Source organism: Colletotrichum truncatum, assembly GCF_014235925.2.
Source record: "Colletotrichum truncatum strain CMES1059 chromosome Unknown Contig_0002, whole genome shotgun sequence".
Classification (NCBI taxonomy): Eukaryota; Fungi; Ascomycota; class Sordariomycetes; order Glomerellales; family Glomerellaceae; genus Colletotrichum; species Colletotrichum truncatum.
The window spans coordinates 3140206-3155216 of NW_027222399.1; the positions used below are offsets into that span (position 1 = coordinate 3140206).

Below are 15011 nucleotides of genomic sequence, written 5' to 3' on the forward strand. Positions count from 1 at the left end.
CGGGAAGCGATGTGTCGTCATTCCTTGGTCCGCTACCTCAACTGATACGGGCCGTGGTGGGGGATTAGCGTCACGTGGAGAAACAGATGTTGGTATGCAAGTAAGCCGCACATCATTTAATCCAGATTTCTTGCAGCATAGCGCATGCAAATCATCAACCGAGGCGTGGAAACCATCGGCTGGCTCTGAACAGGCAGGCATGGCCTAGATTTACACTAGCTGGTTCATTTTGAAGCTGGCTTCTGATATCCTTAGTAAGATGCTTCTTTTCTTTACAACTTTGGATCATATCTAAAACGAAACAAGCTGTGTCTACCAAAGGATGTCCGGTGGACAAATGCATGAACCAGAGGTAGCAGGCAAAGATTACTTGACTTGGCTAGGTCCCGTAAAGAAACAAAATGAGGGCCTGGCTGGACCCACGATGATCTCACTGCCATTTGGCAGAAAAGATGAGGCGAAGTCTGTTGACGAGCACATGGTGTCTCGGATAGAGAAACGGGGTCTGATGGTACGGAAACGCTCTGCGGTAATGGGGGAGATAGAACGGCTGTATGCGTACTTTTGAAAGAAAATATTTATAGGACCAATGAAAGGAGTTTTGAGAAACAATGCGCCTCATTTTGAGCTGCAGTGGATAAGCTCGTTCAGACAACTCACTGCGATGCGTCTGGAATTTCGTGGGGTTGCAGGGGGGGCTGGAAGCCAAACAGTATACAGCTAGGCTTCACCAGGCCTGAAGCGATTGAAAAGCAACGTCAGCAGAGAGGGGGAAGGCAGGGAAGAGGGTACCTCCGGCTGAGTGGGACTTAGCCTGGCGGGGGAGGTACCTGGCAGTTACTGGAAGGGAGGTGTGCGAGGCTCAGCCTGCAAGCCCAGGTGCCTGGAGCAAAGGGACTGTAAGGGGGTCAGAGGAGGGGAAGAAAGGGAACGGGATTTCCTTGGTGTCCAGTGCGTTCAGCCCTGCCAGGGTCCGGTCCGCAGCGGTCCAGCGGTGCAAAGTCTGGTGGGTTACCTACCAAATCTTTCGGATTCGAGCGCCTTCTACAATTGCCCGTGATCTCCCAGGCGGTAACTGCGACTGGAACCCACCCGACCTCACCCCAACCCAAGGGCCCAGCCTTTTCAACCGCGTAGCCTCACAAACCCCTTCTAGCTTCCATTTTCCCCTTCCCACACTTTCAACTTGCTTCACATACCACCAAATTAGTCGTTGGTTAATTACATCAACCTCTCAATTTTTCCCTCTCTTTAGGCTACATTGCAATCTCGCGATCTGCCTAACTGCGACGTATTTGCGCCTTTCCGCGTAAAAAGAACTACCCCTCATCCCCGTCATAGCTCCCTACGCGAATCACATTTACCACCATCAAAATGTCTAACACCACGGCAACTCCTGAAGGTACGTGCAAGACCACTGTCGCATTCGTGGCGTTAACCGCCGCATATAAAACACTCATCATCAATTCATTATTCCTACTCTGTTGTATACTTTTTTTGCGCCGAAAGCTAATGACCCTTAACAGTGCTCTGGGCCCAGCGCTCCAGCTCTTCCGACGCCTCCAAGAACTTCGTCTACCTTACCATCTCCGTCCCTGACGTCCCTGCCTCCAACCTCAAGCTCGACCTCAAGCCTACTGGTCTCTCCTTCAGTGGTCACTCCAACACCCTCAAGCGGGACTACGCTGTCGACCTCGAGTTTTACGCCGAGATCGACCCCGCCGAGAGCAAGATTAACCACACCGCCAAGAACGTCGAGCTCAAGCTCCAGAAGAAGGAGCTTAAGGAGGAGTACTGGCCCCGTCTTCTCAAGGACTCCAAGAAGGTTCACTTCCTGAAGACCGACTTCGACAAGTGGGTCGATGAGGACGAGCAGGACGAGGCTGGTGAGGAGGACTTCTCTCAGTTCGGCGGCATGGGTACGTAGAAGCTCGAACCCCCTGGCGAACTGTCTACCCCGCGCTGGCGGGGCGCTTCGTTGCTCTTCATTTTCGGTTCTGCAGAACGCTAACGCTATTTTTTCAACAGGTGGCATGCCCGGTATGGGTGGTACGTGAAGACTCTGGACAGACCGGAGGCTTGCCCAATGGTCAAACTTGGATCTGTTGAAAAGAGAGCTAACCAAAGATTGTAGGCGGCGGCGACTTCGGCGGCATTGACTTCTCCAAGCTCGGCGGCGGTGCTCCCGGTATGGAAGACCTTGATGACGAAGAGGAAGATGACGATGACATGCCCCCTCTGGAGGGCGAGGAGGACGACAAGGCGGCTGCTCCCGCTGCCGGCAAGGCTGCCGAGAAATAAGCTAGTCTTTTCCCCTTTAATACCTGTCAAATCGACTGCGAGGTCGAATTCCTCCGATTGCAGGGCCAAGCCAACAGCATCTTCGGCTTCTTTGTACGGCCGCGGAATCTACGCTCTAGACTCATGACCTGAATGTACTCTTTGATCAAGACGAAAAAAAGACGATTCGTGATGTTCTTTTAGGGATCTATTACTGGCGGAAAGCAGAGAGAAGGCACGCGGCGAATGGACGTGATGTTCTCTGCTTCCCTACCCAGGAGGGAGTTGAACTGTGTGGCGGTATACGACCACTTTTCATAGGCATCCGAATTTGAGTATAATCTCGGTGAAGGGTGCAATATGCAAGAAGACGGATCGATACATTAGTAAATTCAGCAGTTTTCTCCACCCAGATCTCTCTTCTTGACTACTGAGTGATGCGCATATGATTACGCAATGTAGGAAATGGATCTCAAGGATGCGTAGTTACACGCCGACTGTTTACTAGACATCAAGACTACGTGACCTGTACGCTGAATGCTAACACGCACCAATCACTTCTATTGGGAAAAAAGCGACACATGAAGGTAATGTACAACCTTGGAGGGCCATTGCTATAATCCATACTATATTCACGTCATGATAATTCTTCTTTGGGGGCTCGGCGCTTTGTGTATTAAAGTCTCTCTGACTTGGGGGGGTTTGCTATAATACATGCCCGTTACTAAACCGAGCGAAGCAAATGTGTTGTTGGCAGTAATCCGGCTCATTCCAGCTGGGTACGCCCTTTTGTAGTTTTGGGTAGAGCCGGAAGGCTGTGGAGGCAATCTGTAAGCTTGAAAACCAATGCATGTCAAAACCAAAGCCAGAATCCCATAGCCTCCACTTGTCTACTCCCCTTCCAGCAATCTGTTTGAGTGTTCCACGAAACGCGTAAAAAGGAAAGATCAAGGCGCCCCCACGCGTTGCTCCTCTTCGACCTCCGCAATTCTTGGCATTCGTGGGCGTGTTCGAGGCCAAGTTCGTATCAAAGTACCGTTTACATGATGTCCTCCTCCATGGCAGCGTCACCACTGGGGGCAGCAGGGGCAGCGGCAGGAGCAGCGGCGTTTTCGTTGTTGGCGTTTGCACCGGACTCAAAGTAGTCAGCCATCTCAGAGTCCAACTCCTCCGCGGTCTTCTTGGCAGGGCGGCCAGAGCGAGCACGGCGAGGCTTCTTGCCATCACGAGCGTTCGCCGCAGCAGGTCCCTTCTTAGCGTTGGCATTCCGCTTGTCGTTGGCAGCGGACTTGGGCTGAGCCTTAGGTTGACTATGATTGTGTTAGTACGGTCATCGTCAATCCTCACGTTCAGATAGACTTACGAGGTGCGTTCAGCAAGGGTCTTGGAAGGAGGAATGACGTTCGCGGCCTGGGAAGCACCAACGACGATCTCGATCTAGACAACGTTAGTATGAGCATGATGGAAATAAATGCGATGTCCAAGTGTACCTTAATGGGGCGGTTGTCGACAAGAAGGCCGTTCAGCTTCTTGAAGGCCTTGCTAGCGCCATCCGGCTCGCGGAAGGTGATGTTGGCGATACCGCGGCTGACAGAGTTGGGTCCGTAGGAAATCTCCACCCTCTTGATGGGTCCAACTGAGGTGAGAAAGTACTCCTGATGGGAAATTCGATGTTAGTTATCCGCAAGTGCTGTAGTTCAGTCATGATCGTCGTCCGAAACCGCGCCTAGCAGGGGCAAACCCCGAGAAAATCCAAGTCTTGCCGACAACACAGGAGGATTGGCAGCGAGCAGAGCAGTGAGCGTTAGTACGCATGTTAGCGTCTATTCCCACAAAGTGGCCAATCAAGGCTGTAGTCGTCTCGTGCTTGTTCGCCATCTATTCGAAGGGTATCACCCCAAGTCGGAGAGGCAGCAGCCACAGGCAAATCTCGAAGCAAATGGCATTGGCAGCATTACCAACAAAGCATATTTCAACTTTGTTGATCAGCCGCATTAGCCCCCAGATCCCGCCGAAGTTCGAGTTGTCATAGGTAGGCATATCGATAGCCATAAAGCCGGATATTGAAGCCGTCCTAGCCTGTGCTGCATTGATGCTCACTGCTGTGCTCGCTAAAAAGGGCTTCATCTCGTTTGCAATGCTGAATAACCAGCTTTTTGCAAGCCAAGCTGTTGAGATGAACATGCCTCATGGATAACCAACGTCCCATTTATTTCAGTCTGCGCTACCAATCTACTGAGGTGCTGACCAGGCTACCTAGAGAGACGTATCATTGCGCGACAGGGACGTGCTCAACTTCCAATCGATTATGCACCGTATCTCAGGACTGCAGTATCAGGGAAGGAGTCTTGTGGCATCTTGGCATGTTCCAGCTGGAAAGTGGCAATGGCCACAGGGGAATCTTGATCTCGCTACGATGCCGGCTGGGAAAGAGGATGGGCGAGAAATAACAGGTCGAACAAAGTCCGAGGGCTGGATAGCCTTATCGGCAACATACCTTGATCTGTTGCTCGGAGACATCCTTGGGCTATACGAGAGTTAGTAAAGATCCATCTTGGTGGACGTAGATATGACAACTTACCAGGTTGCTCACGATAACCTTGCTGTCGCCAGTGCCTTGCGCAGGCTTGGCGGCGTTGGGCTTGTTTGCAGCGGCACGCGCAGGCTTCGATGTCTTCTGAACACCGCCGACTGGGGCAGCAGGCGCAGGACGGCCAGTGGAACGTCGCTGAGAGCGGCGACGAGGACCGCCAGAAGAGCGGCGCTGGGTGGAGAGGATCTCGTCAAGAGACTGGTCAAGCTTGCCAGACATGGTGTATGTAGTGATTGGGATAGCTCGCTTAGTTTGTGTGATTATAAAAATGCTGCGATGAGTTTGCGCAGCTGGGTCGGTCGCTCCTAAGCACTATTCAGGCGACTATTGACGCGATGCGACGTGGCGTTGGTGATGTGAAGGAGAGGATCTAGGTTTGACGCGTAGAAAGTTTGCGCGAAGAGCTTTCTTGTGAGCGTTGGTCGGTCCGAAATAGATGTTATGAGCAGTACAGAAGCTGCGAGGTGATCTCAACGGTGCAGCGATGGAAAGAAAAGAATTATCTTGGAAATGGAAATGGTCGTGGTGTTTGGGGATTCTTATGAGATTTGCCTTGGGGGAAAGGAGAAGAGGGTTGCAGAAGGAAGATGGAACAGTCAGATGCGGGCGAAAAGGGAAAGGAGACAGCAGCCCCATCTTGCCGACAGAGCGGCTGGCCCAGAGTAGGAGCAGGCTCTGGCGCGCCTGACAAAAACAGAGGGGCGTCAGGCAAAGGCATGATTGGCTGAAACTAGTCTATATTGGGCTGGATCCGCCTAAGCTGCTGCCTCGCGCCCCAGCCACGATTCCTCCGTCTGCGCCTTCCGATTGTTCCATTTCAGGGAGGCAACGATTTGCTTGCTTGCTGAAGCTGTGTCTCATATTGACATTACGTAAGGCAAAGTTCGCACCTTTTCCCTTCGAGGTATACTGTCGGTGAGGACTGCGAAGTCAGCTCAATTCAAGTCCATAAGAGCTACACGGGGCTTTACAAGTGGTAATTCTATTATCCGTCTGTGCCTGGCAGTTTTGTTGTCTGTTGTTGTTGTTCTTGTTGTATGATCGGGTAGCAGCTGCTTTTCCACTGACACTGTGTCGGGCGGGATTCCAAAACGCATGTCGTTCTCACAATCATTCCATTTTCTTGGGAAAGTCATCAGTGCTAACAAGATGCATGGTTATTTCTCCCCTAGCTGCTCTGTTAAGTCTAGGAGGTCATACTTGTCTTCTGTGCTGTTATGATTCTAGCGCTTGTCCTGCGACGGATTCTATGAAGCGCTTGCAAGTACAACCGCGTTAGAGTCGAATCGAAAGTCGACAAGTTAACGGACTCTCAGTGCGCTATGGTACAGGTTCAGTGTTTGCTAAGCAGTTCTCTAGTCTTCAAAATTCTAACAATCAAGGAACCTGGATGCTCAGATGTCTTGAATTAAGTAGACTGAGAAAGACGACACCTGCAGCTGCTGCGGTTCTGTCTGTAGCTCCCTTCGCATTACAAAGGGAGAAACCGTGAAAAGGACTTTCCCATTTTGTATGTTCTATTGTTGTTCTTAAGAGCATCTCGTGATGCTCTTCTGCATGCTGATTGCAGCATTTTGTCCCTCTCGGCTGAAAATCATGTTCCCAATGCTGAGAGGGTTGCTTGCGTTGAGAAGCGCTCGCGAGTAAACAAGTCGCTGAAAACCCCCCCAGTGCCAAATATCATACATCCAAACATTCCTTGATCAACATCCCGACTGCCGGAGCAATTACGCGCCTTTATGATGAAGCCTTCGCGGCTTTGACAGACTGCGCAGTCTTCTGCTCGACCTTGTTGTTTTCTTTGGTGTTGACTTCGACGTAGTGGTAGACAACAATCAGAACCATGGCAGCAGAGCCAAGGAAAATCGCAAGGCGGTAAAGGTCGTTGTCGGAAATCATGGTAGGCTAAGGATCGGCTGCGGGATTGTAATAGGGGTGGGCGTTCAGAAGGTAGCTTGAGGCAATGTCTACACTTACTTCATTAGCTTTGCCTTTTGCTTTTGAGTGGAATATCCAGAACTAGGATTGCTAATAACTCACATACCCCCTTTTAGAGTTTCAATGCGACAAATTCGGTTGGTTATCTGAATGGTTCGGGGGAAGATGTTCGCGCGACACAGATGAGCTCTGAGAGTGGTGGTGATCTGAACGGGACAGGTAGACCACTGGAGCTTTCCTGCGCTAAGGCCTGCCGCCCGGAGTGACACTGGACTTGGGTCCTCCACTACCGCACCCCAGCCCCGGCCAGGCGGCCTTGACGCTCCGCCCCCACCAAGACAAGCCCTTCACGTGACCAACCCACTATGACTTGAACTTCTGACTTCATCCACGCCCTCCCACTCGACTCGGGTTTCCTGAGAGTCGACTTTTTGCGTCCCGTCGATCGAAGCGACTTCTGACCTCCTCGGCACCCATACAACGCCAACGCACATCGAGCATCCCAAATTCGCCTTCACAGTCCTTACAGAAGCCATCAGGCTCCCCCACTACAGTTTTCTAGGCCTCGTCGAATACCCCGCCAAGATGCCTCCCAAGAAGGCCGAAAAAGGCGGTGGCAAGAAGCCATCCGCGACCAAGGCTGTCGAAGACAAGACCTTCGGTATGAAGAACAAGAAGGGTGGTGCCGCTCAGAAGCAGATTGCCCAGATGCAGGCGTCGGCAAAGAACGGCGGCAACGCTGAACAGAAGCGCAAGGAGGCAGAGAAGGCGCAGAGGGAGAGAGAAAAGAAGGCTGCCGAGGACGCTAAGAAGGAGGCTGCACTGCTCATGAACAAGCCTGCCCAGATCCAAAAGGTTCCTTTTGGCGTGGATCCCAAAACCGTTGTCTGCATTTTCTTCAAGAAGGGCAACTGCGAGAAGGGAAAGAAGTGCAAATTTTCCCACAACTTGGACGACGAGAGAAAGACGGAGAAGAGGAGTTTGTACACTGATACTCGTCAAGAGGAGGAGGAGAAGAAGAAGGCTGAGACTTCGGCCGACTGGGATGAAGACAAACTCCGGTCAGTCGTTCTCTCTAAGAAGGGCAACCAGCAGACCACTACGGACAAGGTCTGCAAATTCTTCATTGAGGCCATCGAGGACGGTAAATACGGTTGGTTCTGGATTTGTCCAAATGGAGGTGACAAGTGCAAATACAAGCATGCTCTGCCACCTGGGTAAGTCAAATTCACACTATACAAAACTGAGAGAAAACTAACAAAATGCAGATTCGTCCTGAAGACCAAGGAACAACGGGCGGCAGAGAAGGCACTGATGGACAAGTCACCTCTCAAGACTTTGACCCTCGAAGACTTCCTCGAGTCCGAACGACACAAGCTCACCGGAACTCTCACACCCGTCACACCTGAATCGTTCGCCAAATGGAAGAAGGAGCGTTTGGATAAGAAGGCTGCTGAGGAACAGGCGAAGAAGGCCAAGGAAGCGACTGGTCGTGCGCTCTTTGAGAGTGGCAACTGGCGGTCAACAGAGGACGACGAATCCGAGGACGATGACGACGGTGTTTGGAACTTGGAGAAGCTGCGTGCCGAAACCAAGGCTTTGCGGGACAGAAAGGAGGAGGAACGCCTGATGGCGGCCAACGGCGGTGTCGTGCCTCCAGAGTTGGGTACAGCGACTGCGGAAGCGTCCGTCTCTTGAGGTTGCTAACGGTAAGGAAACTTTCCTGTACACGCCCAAGGCTGCGAGCATCATCACGAAACAGGCCGATTCCGAGCACCTGCAAGACCAGGTCTACACGGCGGCCGTGCGGATGCGACGCGAGGCCGCAAGGCGGAACCGTCTACTTTTTCAGCCCTAAGATCAATGAAGTATGACTACGTTCGCGACGTACATATCACGTTTTGAGAATCGAACTCGTGAGGCATCCAATTAGAGGGGTATGATTTGAGGATCTCTGGCTATTTAGACATGCCAGTGCAAGACTGGCAATCGGATATCAGGCATGGAAACGAGTTTTGAGAATGTTATACCCTCGACCCTGAGTACAAGTTTGTTCTCCTAGAACTTCTCTTAGAACTTCTCCACGTACGGTCGGATGTCAACCTCTTGCGTGAAGGCAGACCGGTGTTGAGTGTGCAGGTGCCAGTAAGTCTCGGCGATCTTGAAAACTTGTCAGCAATGAGGTTCGATAAAGTACATTAATGCGAACTTACGGCATCGGGGGAAATCTTGCCATCCTCCACGCCATCGTTGAATGCAACCCCTTTACCCCAAGGGGTGTCGATACCTCCGTCGATGATGGCATGCGATACGTGTACGCCCTTGGGACCAAACTCTCGAGCCAGAGACTGGCCTAAAGCGCGCAGAGCGAACTTGCCCGCGGCAAAGGAGCCGAAGTAGGCAGAGCCCTTGACAGACGCCGTGGCGCCTGTGATAATCAAGGATGGCGGGTGAGGAGAGTCCGCTACCGAATCCAGAAGCAGAGGCAGCGTCTTTTGAGCGAACGTGAAGAATCCCTTACTGTATTTCATGTCAGTCATGCTTGTTGGCACCAGAAGGGCGATGTACGCACGGTGCGGCATCAAGGCTGGCCTCAAGCTCTTCTTTCTTGAGCTCTAGGAACGGCTTGCGAGCGAAGCCGCCATTGATGTTGTAAATAGCGGCGGCGAGCTTGCTGCCAGGCAGCTCCTTCTTAATGGTCTCAAAGGCGGCGTTGACAGCGGCGTCATCTGTCGCGTCGGCCGTGATGCCGAAGGCCTGGCCGCCAGACTGCTTAATCTCGTTGACGATGTCGTTGTAGCTCTCCGGCTTGCGCGCAAGGAGCACGACAGGGTAAGCCTTGGCGAAGCGGACAGCCGCAGCACGACCTGCAGTGAATGTGAGCTGCGTTACTTGGCTAGAGGCTTGATTTTGCCTGTCTACCTGTTCCGGAACCGGCTCCGGCGATGATTGCGTAGAAGGACTTGGACGCCATGTTCTCTGTTACTGTATCTGTTGCTGAAGTGAGATCGTTACAATGTATGAATCGAGCGTTATTAGGTTCGCGGATTATGATTGAGGACTACTGGAAACGACTTTGAAGAATGAGGGATGAAGCATTTAAGTCTTTGCAAGTTTACAAGTGTTCAAGGTGGTGTTTTGGGAGATTAGACCATTGCTCGGATGCATGACGGCATGAGCGGAGTGCCGAACGGGATGGCCGATTAATAATATCTCTTCCCGGCTCCTCCAATTACGGTCTCCGACCCGGTCCGACAGAAGATGGCGGAACTGATTGTGAAGCAACGCTGACTGAAATGAAACAGTCCAGTTTTTGCCTAGTTTGAAGACGGTCAAGTACTGTGCACTAGCATTGTACGTTCAAATGGCAGATAAACTGGCGCTTTGGTGATGGAGGAGTACCATGGCTGATACTTACGTGAGTTCACTGTGAGAAGCCCTTTGGGTTCTCACAGAGAGTGCTATATAGAACTTCAGCGTATGCACATGAAACACTCTGAACTCTGACGACCTCCCAAATTGATGGACTCCAGGCATACAACAAAGTGGCATGTTGAGCGCAGTGGAAACGAGCGTAGTATGCGCTGCCAGGAGGAAGGGGAGAGTTGTACCGGACAGGAACTATTTAGGTAGCCACCTACTGTAACTCAGGTAACCAATCAGGCAACCCCACCAAATGATTCCGGACCCTCTATGGTCGAACCGCGCTTCAGACCTATTAACGCGTCGTGACCTCACATTCATCAAATTATCTGGCTTCAAGTATGCCAAAAACCTGCTGAAATCTTGGCCTCCTCTGGGCTCTCATCCAATTGATTTTCAGAATACATCGAACCACCTGTTTCAGCCCTGTTGGCCTGCTAAATGACCCCACCTCATGATCTCTTCAGTCGAATTCTCACTTTGGTCTCAAGCGCGCGTTCATCTGAGTTAAGATACTTGGGCTTCCACATCCCAAGTCAAGCACAATCCACAATAAGGCTGCCACGATGCCGCCGGCAATTTCCCCAGACTCCGCGGCGAAGGCTGGCCCCTCCCGAGGCCAGAGCAAGCCACTCGTGGCACGACAAGGCACTCTAGACAAGTTCTTCAGTCGGTCGGGGGCCAGTTTTCCGCCAGCTTCATCCTCGTCGGCAATTATAAAGAAGACGTCACCGGCACAACCCGAGCCCAGATCGACGTTCGCCGTGGTCATAAAATCAAGCCCTAACAAACGCTTGGAACCGACGCCAATGAGGACGGTGGAGGACGATGCGGACGACTTGGTCACATCGGATCTCTCACCTCAGTTCAGGAGGCTTGCGGCTCAGGCGGCCTTGAGTGTCAGCCTCTCCAAGCCGGCTCTGCCAGCCGCCGCCAATACCGATGACGCAGAGGCAACCTCATCAGGTCAAACTCCTCAGCCACAGCCGAAAAGGCGTGGCCGGCCAAAGGCAGCCGTCACCAAGGATTCAGAGGACAGAGCGGCTGCAACCGGAGCGAGAACTCTACGGCCGGACAGGCCAAAGGTCGGGAGCATGTACGCCGGAAAGCGGCGAGGTCGGCCGCCAAAGGCACCATCACCCAAACCTAGAGCAATCTACGAGGGTCTGGACCCGCACTTCAACGTCTTTATCTGCGAGTGGGAAGGGTGCCGCGCCGAACTTCACAACTTTGCGACTTTGCAGAAGCATGTCGTTGTGGTTCACACCCGGAAGCCTCCATTTCAGTGTCGATGGGCCAAGTGCGCCGCACAACAGCCGCCTCGTGAGTTCTCCACATCGGCGGACCTCAAGTCACACACGGAAGATCTACATATGCCTCCCATCGCCTGGCAGGTGGGGGACGGGCCGCAGGTGTCACTTAAGCGATACGCCCCCGATGACGGAGCCGAGCTTCCTGACTACCTTTTTGATAAGGCGGGCAACCAGATCACGCCGTCGATCCGGGATCAGAAAGAGGAAGATTTTCTCACATGGCGCAACAACAGGCGGAAACTCAAGGACCTTTTGCTCCTGCGAGATCAGAACATGGCAAGTGAGGGAGAGGAGGAGGAGGGGAACGGAGTTGAAGAGCTGCCCGAAGGCGGGTGATGTGACCGATCGTTGCATAATATGGCATACATCTCTCATGTTCATTACACCCCGCCCTAGTAGTAGGTGAACGAACGACTACGGCGACGGGAAGCAGCGGAACCAAAAAAGACAGGCAAGACGGGCTGGATTAAACTAGGAGGAACCAAGCTTCGTGGCATGGTTTCAGATGATGGTTAATCGACTGCGCCTCGCTCTCTGGGGGGGAGGTCGACGTCAAGACGACGGGGCGTGGTCCAGTATAGTTCTGCGCGCCCTGGAATCATCGGATAGAAGGAGCCCTGGTTCGTATACTGAGAGAAGGCCCGTTAAGCGGGCTTCCCACTTCCCCAGACGTAACGGTGGATGGCTTTTTTTTGCCAGGGCCTTTCTCGCCGACGGAAGGCGGGAGCGGATGGGCCGGAGAATGGTCGTCTCCAATTTCAAAGCACGGTACTCTTTTTCACCTAAAGAGGATGACTTGGCATTGCGGCTCTTGCGAAATTGAACGGTTAATAAGAAAAAAAAAAAAAAGGAAGGGGTTTGGCACGCATTCCCACCTTACATCATAGGCGGGGATATGCGGTGTTTTGTGGGGGAGATTGCTGGACGTTGCATGAGGAGTCGGGGTGGAGTGACACCTGAGCATCCAGGGAGGCCCGCTGTTCAAGAAGAAACAAGTCCCAGCCCATTTTTCTTTCGCCCTCACCTCAGCAAGGGGTTGGAGGGACGGACGGCTAGGCCAAACACCGCATCTTCAGTTTGCATCGAGTTTCGAAAGTTTCTGGTGCACGGCGCATATCAGGCAAAGCAATGGGGGGAAAAAAGGACGAAAGGTAGGTAGTACTACACATCACAAAGATCAACACCCATACGTACGCACACACACACATTCAAAAGAAAGGACCTGAAGATCGGTTCTAGAATATTTCCCAGGGCGACACAAGTCGACGGACTGGCGGATGGACCAATACAGAGCTGAGAAATTGGGGCAAATGATTCGCTGAGAAAGCAGGCTAGGGGATCAAGTGGCGATGGGCTAGGCGGGTTGGCGGCGCTGGCGTGCTGTTCGATTTTTTTCTCTTTGCTTCTCGCATTTGAAGCGGCAAACCGAAATCCGCCATCTCTAAGGGCCCCCCAAGCTGCTGGTTCACCAGTCAGAAAGCAGCCCTCTCATCGATGGGTGGATTGATTAGAATGGACCGATTGAGGGGAGGGGAAAGGAGGGGAGGAAAAAGGCCGGTGCCGCTGACGGTCCCTGGTAGGTTGGGTGGGTGTAGTAAGTGGTGGTGTACTTGCACTACCTGTACTTCCACTACGACGTAGTGTGGTGCCATTGCCGTCCACAGCAGCAGGACTACTTTAAGGAAGTGTCCGTAGCGCGGGATTGCACGGCACGATTACGGGAGCAGGGTATGCCTTTTGGCTGGCAGGGTTATCCGTAAGTGCAAAAAGTAAAAGCCCGGGTGTCTCGCAGGTATCGTGAATGTCTTATTAGACATAGAGACAGAGACAAGACCAATCCAATCCAGTCCTCAACCCAACGCCCAAAGTTTCCCCCCCTCCTTCTCCCCACACCCGAAAGCCGCAGGCATGGATGGAATGGCCTGCATGGCCGAACGCAATGAGGATGCATGCACCCAACATCTGTGCTCTCGCCTAGCCATTGCATCCGATCGGTTCCTGTTCACGGTGTTTAGGTATGTTTCTTTCTGGCTCGAGCCAAACAACAAGCCCATTGCAACAGCAACCAGAATCCCGCGGTGTGGCGGTCTTGGTCGCAGGGGGGATTTACTGCGTAGTACAGGGGATGGATTGCCATGGATATGTCTTTGGCATGCAATTGCCGATGTGTTTTCGTATCGTCAACTGCGCTGGGTTATTCTTGGCCCCCAGTACTATCTATGTGTGCATGGGCTGCGCTCAGTACCAAGCCCTTCGGCCAGGCGTCCCATTTCTCCGTCCGTATGTGCCTCCGGCTCCTTCTTCCCTGAGTCGTGTGGCATCGTCAAACGACGAGGTAGGGTGTACGTGTGCATTCATTAGTAAAGATGAGGCCGGCCGCTTTGAGAGGGCATGGGAAAGGATAAAACGGGATCGTGATACGAAGTTCAACAACGGGCGAATAAACAAACAAACACGTACAACGTTGAGACAAAGAACAAGCATCATTCAGAGATAGAGTTGGGGAGGAAAGAAAGAATAAGAAGAAGGGGGATCGGATCAGAGATGGCTTCGGTTCTGAATTACAAAGCCAACCGTCTACCAGAGCAGTACCACGAAGCTACAGAACAGGTACCTACAAGCAAAGCAACGCACGTAGATGGGTGGAATGGAGTTCTGATCGCAATCGACACAATGCTTGGAGAGAGGATGAGGAGGAGGCGCTGATTGTGGTTTGACATGGGTAAAGGACGGCAAAAAAAAAGGCCACGCCAATCGCACAGCCCATGAGCCAACGGAGCCAGAGAGGACCAGGAAGGAGACATCAGCAAGGGAACACACGCAACAGACGCCAACACTGGGGCCCGGCCTACTAGTACTACGTAGTGGTAGGCATCCCAAGCCGGGGCCCGCCTTCACCGGACACCCCTGCCATAAATCCGTCCCGTTCTGGTCCAGCGTGTGCCAGAGCTAGGTAGACGAGGTACTGTACGGAGCGCTACGTACACAGTAGGCCGACTGACTCCCTTGCCCTTTCCTATTCCTAGGCGTGTTTCTCGCTGTCTGCGGTCCTCGGCTTGCACTGGGCTGCCCCCTGTGCCTTGCGCTGCACTGCCCGAGAGCGCCAGTAAGGTGGGCAGGGCAGGCCCAGGTGAGTGGTCAGCCATAGGAGCGAGACCACCCAAGCCCAGCCCGCTTTCCGCCTCAGCGGGCCTGGACGCCCACCACGCTCTCCATGTCTCCCACACCAGTGGGTGGCCCAGCCAGTGTGCGAAGCAGCGAGCCCAGAGCAGCGGGGGTGTGCCGCACTATGTGTGAGTGAGTGAGTGTGAGAGAGACAGAGAGACAAGAGAAGCGAAGGGTGTGAAGCCGTCCGGAAAGACGCTATGCCCACATTACTAACTCGCTCCAACTCTCCCCGTCACCTTACCATCCCGCCCATACCTCTTTACCTTCCAACCCAGCCTTGGTACATTACATTTGCC

General features: G+C 52.8%; 7 protein-coding genes across 7 annotated transcripts; 3 read left to right on the top strand and 4 right to left on the bottom strand.

The window, feature by feature from the left end:
- Nucleotides 1–1374: 1374 nt before the first annotated feature.
- On the top strand, nt 1375–2301 carry CTRU02_203794 (cs domain-containing protein; the record flags this gene model as incomplete). The annotated part of the gene is made up of 4 exons (XM_070204264.1): nt 1375–1402; nt 1527–1919; nt 2029–2049; nt 2135–2301. 4 exons carry the CDS (start codon nt 1375–1377, stop codon nt 2299–2301), a joined length of 609 nt encoding a protein of 202 aa, XP_070062027.1.
- Nucleotides 2302–2985: 684 nt separating this feature from the next.
- On the bottom strand, nt 2986–3546 carry CTRU02_203795 (uncharacterized protein; the record flags this gene model as incomplete). The annotated part of the gene is made up of 1 exon (XM_070204265.1): nt 2986–3546. The coding sequence occupies one exon, from the start codon at nt 3544–3546 to the stop codon at nt 2986–2988; it is 561 nt and encodes a 186-aa protein (XP_070062028.1).
- A 1068-nt stretch (nt 3547–4614) lies between these two features.
- Nucleotides 4615–5092, bottom strand: CTRU02_203796 (RNA recognition domain-containing protein; the record flags this gene model as incomplete). Its single annotated transcript, XM_070204266.1, has 3 exons — nt 4615–4752; nt 4778–4807; nt 4862–5092. 3 exons carry the CDS (start codon nt 5090–5092, stop codon nt 4615–4617), a joined length of 399 nt encoding a protein of 132 aa, XP_070062029.1.
- A 1518-nt stretch (nt 5093–6610) lies between these two features.
- On the bottom strand, nt 6611–6772 carry CTRU02_203797 (uncharacterized protein; the record flags this gene model as incomplete). Its single annotated transcript, XM_036722369.1, has 1 exon — nt 6611–6772. The coding sequence occupies one exon, from the start codon at nt 6770–6772 to the stop codon at nt 6611–6613; it is 162 nt and encodes a 53-aa protein (XP_036585975.1).
- A 624-nt stretch (nt 6773–7396) lies between these two features.
- Nucleotides 7397–8509, top strand: CTRU02_203798 (translation machinery-associated protein 46; the record flags this gene model as incomplete). Its single annotated transcript, XM_036722371.1, has 2 exons — nt 7397–8028; nt 8080–8509. The coding sequence occupies 2 exons, from the start codon at nt 7397–7399 to the stop codon at nt 8507–8509; spliced, it is 1062 nt and encodes a 353-aa protein (XP_036585976.1).
- Nucleotides 8510–8881: 372 nt separating this feature from the next.
- On the bottom strand, nt 8882–9785 carry CTRU02_203799 (short-chain dehydrogenase; the record flags this gene model as incomplete). The annotated part of the gene is made up of 4 exons (XM_070204267.1): nt 8882–8980; nt 9025–9331; nt 9384–9678; nt 9734–9785. 4 exons carry the CDS (start codon nt 9783–9785, stop codon nt 8882–8884), a joined length of 753 nt encoding a protein of 250 aa, XP_070062030.1.
- A 1015-nt stretch (nt 9786–10800) lies between these two features.
- Nucleotides 10801–11883, top strand: CTRU02_203800 (C2H2 finger domain-containing protein; the record flags this gene model as incomplete). The annotated part of the gene is made up of 1 exon (XM_036722372.1): nt 10801–11883. The coding sequence occupies one exon, from the start codon at nt 10801–10803 to the stop codon at nt 11881–11883; it is 1083 nt and encodes a 360-aa protein (XP_036585978.1).
- Nucleotides 11884–15011: the final 3128 nt, after the last annotated feature.